A 20691-nucleotide genomic window follows, 5' to 3' on the forward strand; every position below is an offset into this window, starting at 1 on the left:
ATCGCTAACAACACGTGAGTGATTTTCCTCCACCTTGTCTTTGATTTCAGGAGCTGAGAGCATTCACAACTACTTGTTGTGACGGTGTGTGAATAACACACACCGAATTCACGACAGCTGTATACAGGTAAATCAGTTCAGTTTAAAAACCTACAGGTAAGATACTTTGGCTGTCCCTTGGTCAGGAAATGACAGTCCCAGGCGCAATTTTATTTTACACCAGCGGACGTAAAACCTATCAATGAATCAAATATTTTACTTGGAATTCCTAATTTAATGCAAAAAAAAGTATGTCCCTTATTAGGATATTCATCTTCTCACTTAGATGATTTCTTTTAAAACTATTTTTTTGTTTTAAATAATCTTTCATGAATTATGTTATCAGCGAGCAAGGTTGAATACCAACCCTAATATGTACGTAACAAACTTTTCAATATCAGATTATTGAAAAAGATGATATTTTTCAGTAATCATTAAAAAAATAATTATGAAGATAACTTTATTGTCATCATTGTCCTGATGTGAATCTTAGAAATCTATTTGGTATCAATGAGGGTTAAACTGAGTTCCTGAGAAAATAGAGTGTGCTTCCTTGTTGTCTATAGCAGAGACGTATATATTACAAAATGTGTCTTTCTCTATAGTAAGTTTGTTAACGGGGTGCCCTTTCTGTGTGTGATAATTATAAAGGTGTCAAAAATCAGTCAAGCGGTCACGAGCTAGTGTACCTATGAACTTACATGGTTCAATGAAAAAGATAATTGACCAATTAGTACCCCTTAGCGCCCTTAGCAAGTTACACAGTTGACGAGTCCTCAAAGAAGCTCCTATCAAGCTTCGAGATAAACCGGAGTTCAGTGTTCAGCGGCAATACCCTCCTGAAATTGCCCAAAGACGAGCCGTTCTGTACCCAATAATGAGGGAACAGAAGCGCCGTGGCAATAGGGCTACCCTCAGTTACGACACGTTATACGTCAATGGGGAACCCTATAGAGCCCCACCCCCAAGGAATCCGCACAACGGAGCCCTACCCCCGGGACGGAACAATGAGCACCACTAGGATCACGTCACAAGAGGTCAGGAGGTACAGGACTTAAAATTCACGTTTGTTAACATTTGTGGTGTCAGGTCTAAAATCCTGTTACCAGAATTCTCTGATATTGTGAAGTCTCACGACGTCGTTATATTAGCTGAAACTAAAACTGACGATCTGGACATTCTTAAAATGCCAAACGGCTATGATTATGTAGCTAAAAACAGACCTAACACAAAAAAAAAATCTGGCGGAATAATTACAATATTTAAAGAAAAGTATAAATCATTACTTCTATTTCCAAAAACTCCATCCGAGTTCGTCCAGTGGGTAGAGGTACGTGCAAGTAATAACATATCCACTCTATTAGTGGGCTGTGTGTATGTACCCCCCGAAACGTCCAGGTATGCTTCTAATGAAGCATTTTTAGAGATTCAGGGCGAAATGATTAATTTAATTAAAAATGACAAAAAAGTTATACTTATCGGAGATTTTAATGCCAGAACTAATACTTGTGACGATTATATCGTTCCAGATGAACATTTAATTGAAACATTGAATATACATGAAAATGACGATTTGCATGAGTATTTATATGATTACGAAGAGTTAACCCGTTTTGGGGTACCGCTTCAAAGAACGAGTCAAGACCTAGCAAGACCAAATACATTTGGTCGTAATCTGCTTGATTTTTGTAAAAATAATAATTTATACATTGCAAACGGTAGAGTCGGCAATGATAGACTCATTGGTAAGAATACTTGTAAATATGTGAGCGTAGTTGATTATTTGATTGTATCGTCCAATGTTTTTCCTCTCTTATGTCACTTTGAAGTTTTAGACTTTGATCCTTTGATTTCAGACGTGCACTGTAGACTAAAATTTACCATTCAATATTCTGAATCCGTATACAAAAACGAGGAACCGGTTCATCTTACTGAGAGAATCGGTAAATGGGTAAACGAAAAACAAACTGATTTCGTAACTACAGTACATATGGACGAGAGGGGCAAATTACACGAAATTAATTCAAAAATCAAAAATATACACGAGTCTCCAATTGAGATTATATCGCGAGACGATGTAAACGATTTAGTAAATAACATTGCTGAATTGTTTTTGAACTCAGCAAGAGAGGTTTTTGGAACAAAAAAAGTGCACAATGGGAAAAAAGTATTCACCAAAGAGGATAAACCCTGGTTTACCCGTGAATGTGTTAAGAAAAGAAAAGAATTTCATGAATCTAAGAGAGATTACAAAAACTTTAAAAGCCAAAGAAATCGGAAAAGAATGAACAAAAAAGGTAGAGAATACAGAAAACTCATTAATAGTAGCTATAAAAAGTTCCAAGAAAATATTGAACATGAAATGAGGAAAGCTTCCAAATTTAAACCAAAAGCCTTCTGGGATATTTTGAATAGAATTGATAAGCCTAAAGGTCGTCGTAAAGTTGATCTGACAATAGACGAACTACATGACTATTTTAAAAAATTGAATCTTAATAATGAAACAGAGGAGGAATTTGAAATTCCACCTGTAAATGAATGTTTGTATGATAATATTTTGAATGATAGAATTACTGCTGATGAGATTGTTCATGCTATAAAACATTTGAATAATAACAAAGCTTGTGGTATTGATAATATAGTCAATGAATACATAAAGAGTACGGTTGACACAATGTTACCTGTATATATTGATATGTTTAATATAATATTGGACACTGGTATAATACCGGAAAGTTGGAGTACAGGAATAATCAATCCAATCTATAAGAACAAAGGTGATCGCAAAAAGTTGGATAATTACAGGGCTATTACGTTGGTCTCGTGCTTGGGAAAAGTTTTTACGTCGATTTTAAATGCAAGATTATACAAACTATCTGATGAAATTGAACTCATAAGTAACGCACAAGCAGGTTTCAGAAAAGGTCACTCAACACTAGACAACATTTTTATTTTACACGTTTTGACAACGTTATATTTATCCTCCGGTAGAAAACTATATTGTGCATTCGTTGACTTTAGAAAAGCCTTCGATTCGGTGTGGCGAATAGGCTTGTGGCAAAAACTACTCAAATGTAACATAACTGGTAAAATATTTAAAGTTTTAATTAACATGTATTCTGATACGAAATCTTGTGTGAGAAATGGGAATGAAATGTCAGAAATGTTCACTTCAAATGTCGGACTAAAACAAGGTGAAAATTGCTCGCCTTTTTTATTTGCAATATTTTTAAATGATTTAGAAGACTATTTATTGGAAAAAAATGTCGATTGTTTACTAAAGATTGATGAACTTTGTCATGATCATATTGGTATGTACGTAAAGCTTTTTGTTATTTTATATGCTGACGATACAGTGTTAATGTCAGAGACAGCAGATGGTCTACAATCAATGCTAAATAAATTTCAGGATTATTGTGAGAATTGGAAACTAACGGTAAACACACAGAAGACAAAAATTGTCATCTTTTCTAAACGAAAGAATACTAACAGATATCGATTTCTATTACAGGATAATGAGCTAGACATTCAAGATTCTTTTCCATACTTAGGTGTTCTATTTTACTATAATGGGAGGTTTGTAGTGGCAAAAAAGCAATTAGCGGAACAGGCCCAAAAAGCACTATATGCCGTATATAAGAAAATAAGAAATGTTTCGTTACCCATTGATTTACAATTCAAATTGTTTGACTCGCTAGTTGCTCCAATTTTGCTATACTCATCAGAAATATGGGGCCATGAGGATGTTAGTATACTTGAAAAAATACACCTCCAATTCTGTAAACGAATTCTTGGTCTACGCAGAAATACTTGTAATTTTATGGTATATGGAGAAACGGGCAGATACCCTATTGAGGTTGATGTCAAATTAAGAATGATTAAATTTTGGTATACACTTACCTCGAGTGAAAATAAGTTGTCTAGTCGAATGTACAAATTGATGTACTCATTACATGAAAATGGACAAATCGAGTTTAAATGGTTGAACTATGTTAAACATATCCTGGATAGCGTAGGTCTAAGCTATGTTTGGATCCATCAAAAAACCTGTCTGCCCGATATTACTTATTTAAAAGCTGCAATTATACATAAATTACACGATCAGTTTATTCAATCCTGGTTTAATAAAATTGACACCTCATCCAGAGGACGATTATACTCTACATTTAAATATCGCTTTGGTTTAGAAGACTATTTGATCAGATTAAACGCAAAAGATAGGAAAATTATCTGCAAATTTAGAACTTCAAATATTAAGCTTCCAGTAGAAACAGGAAGATGGGTGGGAATTCAAAGACAGGACAGAATATGCCCACTTTGTAATACTGGTATTGGGGACGAGTATCATTACTTATATACTTGTAATAACGACACTTTAGTCAAAATAAGGGAAAAACATATTCCGGCCTATTTTTATACAAGTCCAAACCAACATAAAATGAAAGGAATGTTCACAATCTTTAATATGAAATTGTTAAAAAGTGTAAGCTTATTTGTTCAAAAATTAACAAAAGTACTTTAGTGTCTCTATTCTTTAAGTTTTTCTTTTGTTTGCTAGTGACATTTTTATAAGTTGAACACTGAATTATTTGTATGTAACTACACGTATATATATTTTTTATGTACTATGCTATGGTATAGAATGTTTGCCTGTCATGCACTCAAACTATGTTATATATACATGACCTCTTGTTACACATATTATGTGTGTCTGAGTGAAATAAAAATCTTGAAATCTTGAAATCTTGACAGTTTATATCAGAGGCTGGAAGTAACCTGGCCTAGGGTATATTTGGGAAAATTATATTTACGACAACAAGATTTATTAATTAATTAAAATAAATGTTTATTGATTTTTTTAGGGCAGAATGTTTAGAAAAAATGGAAATATCATCAAAAGCAAATGTTTATATATATACGATCATTTTGATCTACAAAACTACCTGCATACACCCATACAAAAAAGAATATCTAAAATAAATCAAAACAAAATCTCTCCATAACTTACAATTATAAAAAGGGTGATATCAAAACATTGAATCGTCGAGTGTGTAATGTTTGTAATTTAGATGATGTTGAAGTTCATGTTATTCACATTTGCGAGCAGTTGTTTTGAAAAGTTGTTATATTAGAAAGCCAAGCATGTTTAAATTGAAAGGACTACTGAGTGTGAAAAATACAAAAGAAATAACGAACTTATGGAAATATATAAAATTTGCAAATTCGAGAAGAACCTAATTATTATAAATAGATATACTTGCACTTGTATTTGTGTTGTGAGTGTGTGTAATGTTGTGTAATATTATTTTGTATTTTGCACAGTAAATATCTCAAATATTGTTACTTTTTAACTGGTGAGTCGAACGACTCAAAGTAATAAAGAACTTTAACCTGAACCTGGCGATGAAGCTACGTACATGTATGACAAAACATGAACTATTGTAGCACTTACACTTACATGTATTCAGCACAGATATACACAATTTTATGTAGTTTTACCACTCATCTATTGTGGCGTTGTCTATAAAAAAGTCTGACAACGGTCAGAGACGTATACTTTAAAGCGAAACATTTTCACTTGCTTTTGTGTGCGGTAGCATTCCCCATCACCAGTTTCACGAAAAAGTACTTAATTATGGAGACTCCTTAACTTGAAATTTCATGAAAATGACATCATCTTCCCTCAACGCCAATAACGTTTTCATGTGGAACTACAGATAAGAGGTTGTGAGCAGCCTCACATAGATATACATGTATTCCCCCACAAGGACAAAATGTTATAAATGAGTGATAAATAAACACCTCCCCGTACCCACACCCTTTTTCTTTGCTCTACTCTACCATGACTAATTGTCCCTGGACCCTGATCGGAAAGTTATCCCACTAAGCACCCAACATTCTTGATCCACGCCTGTCTTGGTACAAACGTACATGTAGAAACTGAAAAATAGAGATATTGAAGTTGGACTGTGGTCTCAGTCCCTATGTCATCTGACATCAGACCCCTATACCATCTGCAGTACACAGCCCTCATGTTGTGCCAGACAGTCATAGTTTCACCAGTACCAGGATTCAGACAGGTTATATGTACCTGTAGAAAAGTCAGTATAGATACCTTCTATATTCAAACTGAAAAAAATAATTTACATTATCGCGCACTCAATCATATATAATAACTTCTGTAACAATATATATGTACAATGTAAACTTAAAACAGCCTCTTCGTAGCCTACAGTTTACTGACTTTTCTTCCTATTCATTGTGGGTATATTCGTTTCGTTTTAGATATTTTATATGCTTCCGCTTTTTATGTAAACTCATTCTTGTCACCACAAACGAATCACCGTTTGAAGGCGTCATCCGTAGCACTTCCGTACCGTTTGCGTAACACTTCCATACCGTTTGCGTAGCACTTGCGTACCGTTTCCGTACCGTTTGCGTAGCACTTCCGTACCGTGTCCGTAGCACTTCCGTACCGTTTCCGTAGCACTTGCGTACCGTTTCCGTAGCACTTTCGTACCGTTTCCGTAGCACTTCCGTACCGTTTGCGTAACACTTCCGTACCGTTTGCGTAGCACTTGCGTACCGTTTGCGTAGCAATTCCGTACCATGTCCGTAGCACTTCCGTACCGTTTCCGTAGCACTTGCTTAGCACTACCGTACCGTTTGCGTCCCAGGTGGAACATTAAGTACACGTTAAGCATAACTATTGAAACTTTACCGGTACTCCCTTAGTCAGATGTTTAAGCACTACCGCATTTGGTTCAACAAAAGTTTAGATCAATCTTGAATTGAAACGGTTTTGTACATCTCGTTTAACAGCATCAATATGTGTAACTGAACCTCCAGTGAATAATAATATACAATTATGGGCTTCCGATGAGGTATAAGTCTGAGTTCCAGACTTTGTCTGACCAATATTTACCGAGGCCATAATTGAATATTGTTCGGACTATGTTCGTAAATCAGGAACAGACCAAAAATTGAAGACCATAATTGTTTTATCATCAAATGAAATTTATATCATTTTTCATGTCATAAACACATGGATGGTATACAAATTTTTGGAAACACAGAGTGAATGACTTCAAATACAAATAACACACACAATTTCAGATTCAATTCATGTGATATTTAATTTTAAGTGCATATCATTTGCACAATCGATATCATCAATATGATCACATAGTTTAGAATTTGTTGAGATAATTCATTTGTAGTTGAGATTTACAGACTGGCTAGGAAATTACATAGGCATATTTTTTAGTAACGGTCTGTAACACTTTCGATTGATAGGTCGAAGTCTGTAACACTTTTCTATTGATAGGTCGAAGTCTGTAACACTTTTCTATTGATAGGTCGAAGTCTGTAACACTTTTCTAGTTATAGGTCGAAGTATGTAACACTTTTCTAGTTATAGGTCGAAGTCTGTAACTCTTTTCTATTTAAAGGTCGAAGTCTGTAACACTTTTCTATTTATATGTAGAATGAGGTCTATAACAGATAATTGATTGGCTGTTCAGATTTGATTACATATCAATTCAAATTAATAAACTGCTTGCTCGGACGCAGGGTCAGTCAAATCTACCTGCAGAAAGCTAAAAATATTTCTATACAAATTATAGCATCACCAAATACCAGAAAAACGAAACTGTTTCTAAATTCGAAACATCATGCATTTCTCTTCATCGCCCTATCCTTATCTTCTGGCTGCTTACAAACAAACGATAAACGTTTGCAAGATATGTTGATTTACATAATAAGATATAATGTAGCAAGTATTACTTATCTATGATACAAATCCACTCATTCGTGTTGATTTGTAAATCCAATTTATAGTACTGATTAGTGTTAGAAATATGCTAGAGCTAGACTTATATCCATCTAAGAAGTTAATATAGAAGTTTGTTTGTAAATGTCTCCAGTCCATGACGTCATATGCTATCTCATACACGTTTCCTAGCGACGACTTCTATTAAGCCCAGCTGTGGAGTTTGGTTGTCGTTTTTGTACGCGAAATCCCACAACATCGAGAAATATATTTCAACCAGGCTTTCTCTTTCCTGTTGGGATCTCGTGCATGATAACCCGTTGTAGATATAACCATACAGCCATGGCTTGATTCCAGCAACGATTCTGTCTGCGTACACCTTTTTGGTGGCATCATCTTATTACCAAAGAGAAAAAAAGACATTTTAAACCATGATTACCTAAAAGCAGTAAAAATCCTTGAAACGTGTACGAATATCACTGTCATGCAAACAACATCAGTATGCAAAATGAATGATGATACGATATACGCGTATCATTTGCATGATAAAACGAATCTTCAATATACGTTATATGACCGGAATTCGAAAACTATCATAAAAAAATGATATGTTCAATAAATGCATTAATTTTGCATTTTGATAAAAGTATCTTTCCTGTTAAATAAGATTTAATTTAGTAAAATAGAACAAAAAAAATTTAAAACAACTCTTCAGAAATGTGTTTTTTTAGATTGACATTCATTTTGACAACTACCTGAACGTAGTTGATTTAACAACAAAATAAGTAAATCAGCGTGAATAATGTAGTAGATTATTTACCTTTGTTGTATACAGCAAAGGAAGGATGATCCAGTTTGTGAACAAATGATCGCGTAGAAACCAGTTCCAAACCTGTTTCTGACAGGTCCTTGGCATTGTCTCTGAACGGTAAGGCATAGGCCTCCTCTGTTCTGTACAATTCAGCATTTAGATTACAGTCTAGGAACTCCTCCTGTAATCATTAAGTAAATCTTCAATATTTCTCCAACACAAGCCCGAGGCAGGAGGTGTTTATCAGATCACATTAAGATCTTAATTGCCATTTGTTTACGAATTATACTATACGTATCAAATGTACAAAACAAAAATACTACGTTCAGATTGAATATACACGATATCGAGAATGCAACATACTGTATTATGGCAATTCATATATCGTCTGCCCTCTTTCAATATATATGTAAAGATCGTTGATCAAATTCGTATATCAAACATGGAAAGCAAAAAACAAATCTGCGTCAAATAAAACGAGATCTGTGGTAAGTATGCTTGAAATGTGTGTATCATTGCATCATTTTCCGAGTAGATAATCTCAAAATGTGCAGACAATGACAAAGTATTGCACTAAATCTCACCTTAGTAATAATGTCGTCTGCCAGCAAATTTCGTATTACATGCGACAGAGTATTATATCCACCTTTTATAGGCACTGACACCTCTCCTTGTTTCGTAGTTCCAATACTCAGTACCACCAGGTATCCTCCTTTAAAATCAATGTTTTAAATGTGCTCAGAAAAGTTATCGTCAAAACTGTTCTGGATTTATTTTGCCGAATCACCCATATACGAATTAAGGGCCATACCATTGAATTGAATGGCTGTTTATTGAGTTCAGTGATTTACGTTATAAGCGGTTGGTTTTGAAAGAAATATCTCAATTCCTACTCAAATTGGACTCAATGCAACTACCAAATGTAAACTGTTTGATTTTGATAACATTGCCTGTGCGTATGATTTTGCTTATGGAGATAACTAATGACATGTTTAAACAAAGATACCACTTGAGATTTCACATTTTGATTGAAGTAACACAAGAAATTGTTCAAACAACCAAAAACGATCAATCAACAAAATATTATCAGCTCACGGTTGCTAGCGGTAATGACAAATCTTTTGCTGCCCTAAACATTCTCCTTCCAGCTAACAATTCTGCCTTGTGTAAGTAGGCAACCCCCGGTACATACCGAAAACTTAGATTAACAGGGGTCGTTACAAATGTCTGAAATACACATATCATGCTATAACTGAAATGGGTGACAGCACACATGAACAAACATATACATGTATGTTTAATTGTGCTTTGACCCTTATAAGTATAACATGTGTGTATGCATGTATGTGTATGTGTACTGTGACCCATATCAGTATAGCACATGTGTATTTCTGGCATTTGTATTCTTGTGGTAGATCTATGTTGTCCCGTCTTATATAAAATACAGTCGAACAGCCGAATGCCATATTGAATGTTTCGTCCCTTCATGTCCCGTCTAGTGTCCTGTCTAATTCGACATTCGATAACAGCAGCTTCACATTTAGCGGCTCTCCACTTCGAGCTAATTAAAAGATGGCTGCCGCAGACTCGCAGCTGAGCCTGTGCACCGCTTCTAGACATTATTTGTCCACGATGACGCATCAGAAAATTTGATATCTTATAAGTTCATCAGCAAAAACTAAATATGACATTTAAAATATGGTTTTCTGTTTTGTTTCTACATACTTTTGCTGTATTGAACTATCAACGTACATCATCATGTTGTATGATGGTCCTTCAATGATGGACTACATTTGTTTACATTACGTCAATACGTAGACTTGCACAAGGTCCAGAACCTTGGACAAACGATCAGAATGGACGTTACAAGTTCAAATTATTGAAAACAACGAGTTGATTGAAATATAAGGATTTAATCTTGCTTTGGTCGAATTCATGGGTTGATGAATTGAGTTGGTATTGAAACAAATTTAATGAACTGCTTGAAATCGACCAAAGCAAGATTCAATTCTTGAATATATCCATGCAAACACTTATTTATAATGTTGAACTAGACTTATATTCATTGCATTATCTTTACTATATTAATACTACTCACAACTTTTCGGCGTCTTTGAAAAAGTCCATTTGGATTTTTTAAAGAAGATAAATTGCCCTCGCTTCTATAAAAACACATATTTTCACTAACATGTACATTCATTTTTTATGTTTAAGGTGCTTGTGCATTTGTTCTAGTCTGTTATCAAAACTGATTTTAACACCGATTCACACAAATGAATATATTTCAAATATATGTATTTGTACTCAACCTGGGCGAAGTTCCCGTCCCCGCATTACCAAAAATGTTTTCCAGTCTGAGGCTGCCTGGGAATTAAAGGCGTCCATTTCTTTTGAATTCTCCTTGGTTGGGTTAAGGCCATCTTGAATCTTGCAGGGGCTAAATTTAAACATTTGATAAACTGTAACTCATTTTGTTTTGTTTTGACGTCGAATTTGATAGCAGTATTGAATACAGGAAATGTTGCTATTTAGGTAATTGAAAAAAAGAAATTAGTGTATTATTTTGGTTCGAGCCACTTAATACATTTTATCAAAACACAGCTCCCCTATAGCAAAATAATTTCGAGCCTTAGCAGACTACAAAAAGCAAAACCCGATAGTAATTAAACCACTTATTCCTTGTTGAATGATACATGTATGCAATTGTGACTAGTGGCTATTTTACAATACTAAAATGAAAGTTGAAACTAAATCTAAAACATCCTCCTAGATTAAGCAAAAGTTACCGATGATAGTTGTTATACTGTTTCTGAAATATCTCATATGGTTGGCATTTTAAAAAGCTGTACACATCAAACTCTGACAAAGTGATTGAAATTTAGGAAGCTTTACACCGGGTGAATCCCCCATTTAAAGACTTCTGAACAAAAGGTCCAACGTTTAAAATATGTGCTAAAGATATATTGAAAAATATTTAGTACAGATATGCGAATGCGAGGTCGTATATTGGAATGATTATTGTGGAAGGTCGTTATCACCTTTTTGACAAATAAAACGTTGCAATAGCTGAAAAGATCAGATCAGTTGATTTATCTGGTAAGCATTGCTCGAACATCGTCCTTCCAACAGCAGCACAGAACACCTTTGGGCCAATATTTAGACCGGCTTGATATGACAAGAAAAATGAGGTAAATGGAAATTACATCACATGTAAACGCGAACTAAAATGACGCAATAATCATTTAGATACACATATGATGTACTACTGTAACTCGTTTTGGTATGTTTCTGTTATTACCTTTATTCCAAGAAATCCTCAAACTGTTTGTTCTGAAATTATAATCTTCCCATTGTTTGCTTAGGAAAGCAATGCTAAAAGCGTGTTTGTATTGCGATATTCCATTGCATACTTATTCACTCTAAATTCATAACAAACGAAAACAAAATAGAAATAGAGTTAAATATATAAATTTATCAGAATCATCTTGGCATGCTAATCTAAAAAATGTCACACAAGTTTCTTTTACCGTTTATGACATTGAACATTCTGTTGAAATCATTCGTCTGTTGATCTGTGTAGTAAATCATAAGCTGACGAGATTTTCCAGTGTGACATTGGATCTTTCCTGAAATATTGAGTGTAAAGGGATAATTAGTATTGCATTTGGCAATATACCGTTAATGACATCACTAGGTAATTCGTATAAGATAACTTAGTCAAACTGTCTGGCAAGGTAAAGTTGGACAATTATTTGTTATTAGTTATTCTGTGAGACAGTGTTATCTTTGAGAGTAGGAGGAGAGTCGAGTGGGCCATTAGTAGTCAGAGTGGTCAGTGGTTCTAATTAATAAGTTGTGTCAACCACAGCTGTACATATCAGTGAGTGTCTGCGGAGGGTCTGTAGTTGTTTATTTGTTTACGATTAGGCGTGCAATTTAAATGTAGAGACATATTACTTGGTTCTGGAGATCTTATTAAGTTGTCAATTAAAGTTCGGACCGTTAGGGAGAATGTTGATTGAGAATGACCAGTGTCATGAGAACAAAGGGTGGTGTGTGTTACAGTGGGGATAGGACAGGCTGTGTGGTGTGATAGAGGAGTTTAGTGTTGTGTGGTGCACGAGAGAGGATGTAACTCTGAGAGAAAGAAACTACTGAACATATGTTGTGTAAATACGTGTACTATTAAATATCTATTGGACATGTGTGTAAATAAACTGTAAATAGTGAACAGTGCATTGTTTCATAATTAAGACAACAAAAGACAAACCAGTGGCTCCGTCACAATTCGTTATTCAATCTTAATTAAGTTCGATGTGAATACTCTCTGTGGCATCCCCTGTACGTGCAATTTTTCAAAAGTTGTGCACCGGCATCCGTTTTACATTATTTTTTCTTTTTAATTTTGAATAACGAATAACGAATAACTGTCCAACTTTATCATTCCAAATTATCTTTCATTTGATTCTTTTCAAAACAGTCTTCTCTATCTATCCCAAGACCATTAAAATAGGGTGTCATATTTTTGTTTAAACTTGATTTCGTAACGTGTTCTACGGTGTTCATTTGCAACATTATTGCAATATCGTTCTGTAGTTCTGTGTGACTTGACGCAAATGCAATATTTCTTAATAGCCAGTTCTTCTTAAGACTTTTATTAAGTGATTGATTTCTTGTTCTGCTAGTGACATAACTATATTTGTCTACTTGATAAGTAGATGATATAACACATATGTCCATGTCATATTGAAATTATTAAACAAGTTTAAAAAAAATTCAATAAATCATGAACACGAATGCAAGATTCTATTTATCTAAGTACTCCCATCATACTATTGTCGCTCTGAGCAGTGACAAAGAAGTCCCGGTTTATTTTTAAATAGTGATCATTTTTAAATGTGATGCGAATAATATTGACCAAATAAACATTTTAAATTTATTAAGAATACCAGCAAATGTATCATATGGTATAGTAAATAAAACTAGAACCCCAAGTAGCGTTGGAATATAATATCATGGTTTTGACCAATCAGAGTAGCTTTGGGTTTCATACAACATATGTATGACATGGTCGTATGGCATAGGTCAAAATGTGATGACAGTATGTTTCATAAAAAAAGATCGGATGCGAAAAGTGAAATACCAATGACTTCATTTAGAAGCGCCGCTGATGTAGATCCATCAGACGTCCCGACATCAGCAATTGTGATCGGATGTTGTGAGGTGTGCGTACACTCAAGTATATGATCTGAAAATGAAAAGACGTTTAACGTTTTAAATTAAAAGTAACTGCAGTCAGAACTATGTCATATTCCCTTACCATGACCTGTTTTGGTATATCGCCTAGGCATATATATACATTCAGTCGTAATATGTAATAAGTGTATAATATAAAAAAAAATACACTTTTAACTTCGGAGTTATACTACCTTCATATTGCTGATATGGAATAATTATCAACGCTTTTGTTGTGTTTAAAACAAATGAATCGTTCAACTATTGTATACAGTTGTTTACCTAAGCAGTCCATAATCACGTCCCGGCTTTTGTAGAGGGAGTGTCCATTAGTTGCTAACATTCCACCATGTTTCAATGCGAATTCATCAAACATCATCGGCGTTGTGGTTCTGCTCTCCATTTATGTTTTATTTTACTAAAACCGATATTTTTATTATAAAAATTCAATTTCAAAACAACTCCTATTACTCAAACAATTGGATTGGATTATAAAATATATACATTTGAAACCACACTGCTTAACTGTATCAAACTTGCCTCATCTGTGGGGCAATATGATAAGAAAATAGGTTTCTATATTTTAGACATAATCAACTCGTCTGAGTCATGTGGTGGGGAAAACAAAGCTAAATTCAGGAAATGTTGTCCGGAAGTAGTTAGTTCCGCTTTTTGATTATTTTGAGTGCAAGTTATATATTCCACAGTAGTAAACAAACAGTGGAAACACGCCTCTCTCTGTCTTTCTGTATCTTTGTCTCTCTCTGTCTCTGTCTCTCTCTCACGTGAAAGAAGGAATGAGAGGGTTAGTGGGGGAATGATAACCTACATAGATATATTTTTATTGATGTTTTTTTTCTGGGATGGTTTTCCCATCGTTGCTGATTTATATTAATCCCCCCCCCCCTCCCATTTTTTTTTATATTTCCCACTCTCCGTCTCCCTTCTCTGATTCTCTCATTTGTTTTGTCTCGTTTTCTGACATTCTTACTTATAGTCATCTTACAGTTTTTATTTTACTATTTCAATGCGTAACATTTGTAACCAGATGCCTTGTTTTCATTTGATTACCAAACATAAGTGGAATCATTGAAGTATGTATATGTATGCACTAATTCTTAATTGGAAAATTCAATTCAAAGTCAAGTCACACAAAACTCAATTTGCTTCATATAGAATAAGGAGGAAGCATTTGGAAAAATATTGAATCTGTATCGTTATTCACAAAGTGATACAAGGATGCGCATGAAACATCTTGTTAAGGCGCTGAAATTGTTGAATCGCATATAATTATAGGATATGCTCTAATCTCTGTATAATTCTTTGTTAATGTCATTGACTCGGACCTAGTATGTATAGATATGTGTTTGGAGTGTTAGTAGGAATAGCACATAGTGTATGTAGTATTATTCTACGAATTATATGGATTAGTATTGTTTTTAATACAATTAATCGAGTTGGTGTTTTGAAAACATCTGAATAAATAATTTTGACAAACATTTTTTTTTCTTTTGAATTGATATTGAATTTATTTGAATAAAGAAATGAATGATTTGTCATCACCTCTCAAATACCTTATTGTTCAATTGCATAACAATGTATACAAGTCTGACCATTGAGGGACCATTTAGTGGCCAACTATGGCACCTATCCTTTATAATGCATTCTAATAAGTCTCATAAACATTCCTGACAGTGAATGTAATTGAATGGATCGCTCGCGACATGGAACGTTCTAGGTTTATTTGTAACTTCATTCCCTATGTTTTGGATAATAAAGATACACTTAATTAACTTTATTAAATTTGATAAAGGAAATGACTAGTCATATTAACAAAACTGTTCGAAAAGGAAGTAGGAGGAAATATTCAAAGATATAATGAGATTTCTGAAGTTTGTATACTTGTGTGGACATTTGGAAGGATGACAATATCGTTATACAATAGTATATACGGTTGATAGGACGCATGATTTGTCGCTTCACACAAAATAATGTTATGGTCGTCGGATGATGTACTGAATTTATTTTTAAATAACAAGTAACAGTATGTATCAATTAATTAAATGTGTCCACCTACCTTTGATATTTTACTTTATGCGAGTAAACGGGAAACTGTAGCCTTCTGTGTTGTGTCGATGGTAGTCAATAATAAGACGTAATTGTATGTTAAAATGTGCATGTGACATGATATTATTCAGATTCAGATTCCATGCGACTGGTTACAACATAAAGTTAGTGTCAATAATGTACAAGCACGGCTCTTCCGCGGCATTCACTGTTCCCTGTCTCTCGAGGTTCAAGATGTGTTCTCGATTACTGACCTTCGACTCCCTTTGAAAAAATCTCCAAGTAGATTTAACAAAATACACTACATAACTATTCATGCGCATTTATCGTCTCACAGTTCATTTATGATAAGTCACGTGCAATGATTAAAAAAATGCACCTGTCTGACTATAGGCCATTGCCTCATATTCTTATCTCCATGTTTAGCCCTGACTGATTTTTATCACAACGGATGGGGACTCCTAGCATTATCTACCAAAGCAGCAGTCTACATGTCAATAAAATTACCGGTTAAACCAGACAAATTGATGTTTCGAATCGAACAGTAATGAATACTCTCGTTTTTTGGCATTAAAAGCAAATTGATGTGATGCCTTGCTCGTTTGATATTGATGACATATTATGAAATTTATCTGTACCTTGATATTTTTCAGACGGTGATAGAAATACTGTTTTGACTTTCGAGACGTTTAACCTTTGATATATGGAGACGGCATACCTGATACATGACACGTCAAGCTCATGTTCATATCTTATATAATGAGATCAATTACTCTGAGAGATTGTAAACGTCTGCTGAAATGAAAAAGATTCTGGTGAATGTCTGTAACTGTCAAATTATTCAACGTCACCGTTTCATTTGTAATATGAAACTAGCCAATGTTTTCAAGGAATACTGTTGACGACTGTGTTACTATAAATCTCGCTGGGAACGTTGTCGTTTCTGGGATTACATCACGAGCATAGGTAACTTAGATAACCCGTCATTGCAATGCATAAGTGACTCCCAGTCTGACGTTACATTCTTTCAAGAAGGTAAGAAATTGCGAGTCAGCAAGTCTTGGTTCTAAACCGAATGCATACAAGGCACATCCTTGACCAATATCCCCTCTCTCTCTCTCTCTCTCTCTCTCTCTCTCTCTCTCTCCCTCTCTCTCTCTCTCTCTCTCTCTCTCTCTCTCTCGCTCTCTCTCTCTCTCTCTCTCTCTCTCTCTCTCTCCCTCTCTCTCTCTCTCTCTCTCTCTCTCTCTCTGTGTCTCTCTCTCTCTCTCTCTGTCTCTCTCTCTCACTCTCTCTCTCTCTCTCTCTCTCTCTCTCTCTCTCAGTTTTTAGTAGCTTTTAATTTTTTGCATTTCTTCGAATCCTTGCTTGTTTATGTTTGTGTATGTAAAATTGTGTATGTGGGTGGGTGTGTATGTATGAGGATAATGATAATGATGATGAATTAATGATTGATGATAATTAGGGCTACATGATGTTGACTGATGAGGAATGATTGATCGATTGATTGAATGATACTGATGATGATGAGGATGATGATGATGATGATGATATGTGATGATATGATGATCATAGTATATACGATAACTGATGATAATGATGTGTAATCAAGTTAGGATGATGAAATTGATGATAATGATGATGATGATGATGATGATGATGATGATGATGCTGATGATGATGACGATGATGATGATGATGATGATGATGATGATAATTGCTGATCCATGATGTTGTCTGATGAAGGGTGATTGATCGATCGATCTGTCTGTGTAACCCTTTTATTTAAAATTGTCCATAACCGATATTACAACATAATTTTAACAAACTACCATATCTGTGTTTAACTAAAAATAAAATCAATCATACACAAAACAGAAATTAGATATACAGAAAAAATGGTTATCAAATTGAAAGTGATTGTACATAAAAAAAATCAAACTAAACTTTTGTGTTTTTGTTGAGATAACGGGCGTGCAAACGGCAATTTATATCAGATTATGTAGTTCTTCTTTCGTGCCTTGACGCATGTGAAGTTCAATGACATATGACTTCCAATATTTCGTTTGTCTTTCACACGGAAGCCTGAACTAGTCAAAAGGGTATCCTTGTTTTCAGATCCCCATCCCATGCCGTGACCAGGAGGAACATCTACTCACAAACTATAAGGGAGGAAAATCACGGAGCTGATGGCGTACCCTGGTCCTGCCACGTTCGTATCTCCCACGTTGTCTCTATGGCTACTGTGTAAGCCGGGATCATTAATAGAAGCAACACCGTCGTCCTTCAAGACACGATAAACCTCTTTCATAATACTGGCGGGATCAGGAAGATCGTGAAGAACGTCATACATAATCACCCAGTCAAACGTATGTGTCCATTCAACGGGCAGCGATGTAGCGTTTAGCTTAGAAACTTTACGTTTTTGATGCCTTGGGTTTTAGATGTCGAAATGGCGTTTGCTATTGCCATCTCATTGTAGTCAATACCGTATGAATTTACCTCAGAAAATCGCCTGCTTAATGCCCTCGATACATTCCCTCCTCCGGATCCTAGATCTAGTATGGTGGTGAGCGATTCTGAAAGTAGACAGCACAAATGTATATTATTTCAAGCAAAAAACACGAGTATTTTCCGTACTGTATATTTGGGTTTAAGTGTCATCTTATTTTGATTTTTTCTGTACAATACGTTTTTGATGTTTTTCTATTGTTAATGTTCGTAAAAGTATTTGATATACCAACTCCTTAGCCTGAAAAAAGTACTTCACTTCATACGACATTCGTGTAAGAGAAACGCCTTAAATTGAAAGGATATCTTTATTCATTAGTTTTGCTAATGATGTATGGGCACCACCTGGAATGGCAATATAGTTTCCAATATACATGTAGTCATTACTTTTCCATTTTTGTTATTCTGAATCAGGCTGCATTCTATCACCCGTGTACCGAAGTTTACATACCCGCTAAATGAATAAATGCTAAAGCATTATTTTTTCAAGTGAAATGGTAAATAATTGAAGAGTTGAGTCTAGAAGAAGGATGTTAACACGATTCTGCAAAAGACAAAAATAATCCTCCAAAAAGCGGGAGAGGGAGGAACAAAAAACAAGGACGATCAATATCATAGAACCTACCTATTCGGATATGCTGACACCAGAGAATATATTTCTCTGAATCTACTCGATTTTGATTGTGTCCTGGTGTTTCACTGCCCGTTTTTTTACACAATTAATTTGTACTTGTTCGTTTGACGGTACCGGCCTAGCAGATGGCCGATTACTTATCCCGACCACCACGTGCATGAAGCGCTTGGAAATATCACTCATATCAGCGTTGCATCGTTGCATTAATCACCGGCGAGTAAAAAACGGTAGCGACATAGACCGCCTGTGGACCGACATGCGAGTTTAATCGCAATGCAAAAACCTGGCTGCTGAAACGAACCGTACGCGCATTTTCTTTACGCGGTAACTGTTTTGTATGGTGGCTGATATATGACATTTCGTCTTTTCGCTTTGTCGCCCGCGAAATAACGCCAAGCGAAATAACGATATAACGAAATAACGCCAAAGCGCCAAAGCGACATAACGAAATAACGCCAAACCGAAGTGAAAATAACGCCAAAGCGAAGAGATAAAATGGCGTCTTTTCTCCCTCCTTTTGGCGTTATTTCGTTATTTAGCTTTGGCGCCTTGGCGTCTTTTCGTCTTTTCGCTTTGGCGCTTTGGCGTTATTTTGTCTTTTCGCTTTGGCGCTTTGGCGTTATTTGGTCTTTTCGCTTTGTTGCCTTCCGGTTCTGGATATTAAAGAAACGCTATCTTCGTGATTATAATTCCCCAATGACTTTGCTAGTGAAATGGAAATTAAAATGCACATATGTGACTTATGTTTCAGCATTTTAGGAAACATTTTACAACAACAATGATTAATATGTTTATAATTGTTAAATTAAAGAAAACAAATAAATTATTGTGTCCTTCTGTTCGTCCATCCGTCTGTCTGTCTTCTGTAGGTATGCTGTATGTATTCTGTATGTATTCCAACCAACAGAATATACTATTGTTATTAGTTGAACAATAAGAAGCATGTACGTGATTACACGTATATGTATACTATATAGAATAGGAGGTTGTTTATACGATGAATTTCGTCACAGGTGTATGCGATGTCTATATGAGAGTCAAGTACCGAGTTTTCTTTTTGTAAAATTTGTAAAATTTTATCTTGTTTTGACACATAAATATATTTAAACTTTATACGACCATAATAGCGGTAGCACTCGTTTGGGCATGGAGTCGGCTGCTGGATAACGGAGCTACTAGGTAGTAAAGCGGACGTAAAACGAACAATTGAAATCGGACCAATAGTGCGTGACTCGATTGACGCAGACAAGCTCCGCCCAACAGGCAATGCCCAACCAATTGTCGGGTTGCATCAACGAGGAGAATGCTGAGGGAATTTGAGTCTGTTTAAGTTTTCATTTCCTGAATTCCGGAACCTAAACCCAAAGAATGATAGTATTTGCTGCATTGAACTCTATATCTCCGACAATTGTTCTCCCGATATCGCACAGGTGACGCTTTTTTGCTGTTGTGATACTCTGCAAAGAACATTTATTGTACAGTCTAAACTAGCCTTCCGTGATTCCGGCTGCTAGTCGTTTTTACTTAATTTAAGCCGTAAACTGTTCTCAATTTCTGAAGGGTTAGAACTAGGTCTACTTTAATGATATGAAAATAATCTTTAATTGAGTTTACGTACTTAGA

At 35.1% G+C, this 20691-nt stretch overlaps 1 protein-coding gene across 1 annotated transcript; it reads right to left on the bottom strand.

The window, feature by feature from the left end:
- Window positions 1-7156: 7156 nt before the first annotated feature.
- LOC110445920 (benzoate carboxyl methyltransferase-like) lies at window positions 7157-16152 on the bottom strand. Its single transcript, XM_021490788.1, has 9 exons — window positions 15934-16152; window positions 14139-14274; window positions 13765-13869; window positions 12149-12247; window positions 11660-11786; window positions 10931-11058; window positions 9206-9333; window positions 8631-8802; window positions 7157-8206 (listed from the first exon to the last, which is right to left on the bottom strand). Exons 2-9 carry the CDS (start codon window positions 14257-14259, stop codon window positions 7986-7988), a joined length of 1101 nt encoding a protein of 366 aa, XP_021346463.1. The 5' UTR covers window positions 14260-14274; window positions 15934-16152; the 3' UTR covers window positions 7157-7985.
- Window positions 16153-20691: the final 4539 nt, after the last annotated feature.

The sequence above is a fragment of the Mizuhopecten yessoensis genome, unplaced genomic scaffold, assembly GCF_002113885.1.
Source record: "Mizuhopecten yessoensis strain PY_sf001 unplaced genomic scaffold, ASM211388v2 scaffold2411, whole genome shotgun sequence".
Classification (NCBI taxonomy): Eukaryota; Metazoa; Mollusca; class Bivalvia; order Pectinida; family Pectinidae; genus Mizuhopecten; species Mizuhopecten yessoensis.

Coding starts and splice junctions, on each gene's coding strand:
- LOC110445920 (XM_021490788.1), bottom strand. CDS start 14,259: ATGGAGAGCAGAACCACAACGCCGATGATGTTTGATGAATTCGCATTG. Junction 9,334..10,930: donor GGGACGGGAACTTCGCCCAG/GTTGAGTACAAA, acceptor TTGATTTTAAAG/GAGGATACCTGGTGGTACTG. Junction 8,207..8,630: donor CTTTGCTGTATACAACAAAG/GTAAATAATCTA, acceptor TTTGGTAATAAG/ATGATGCCACCAAAAAGGTG.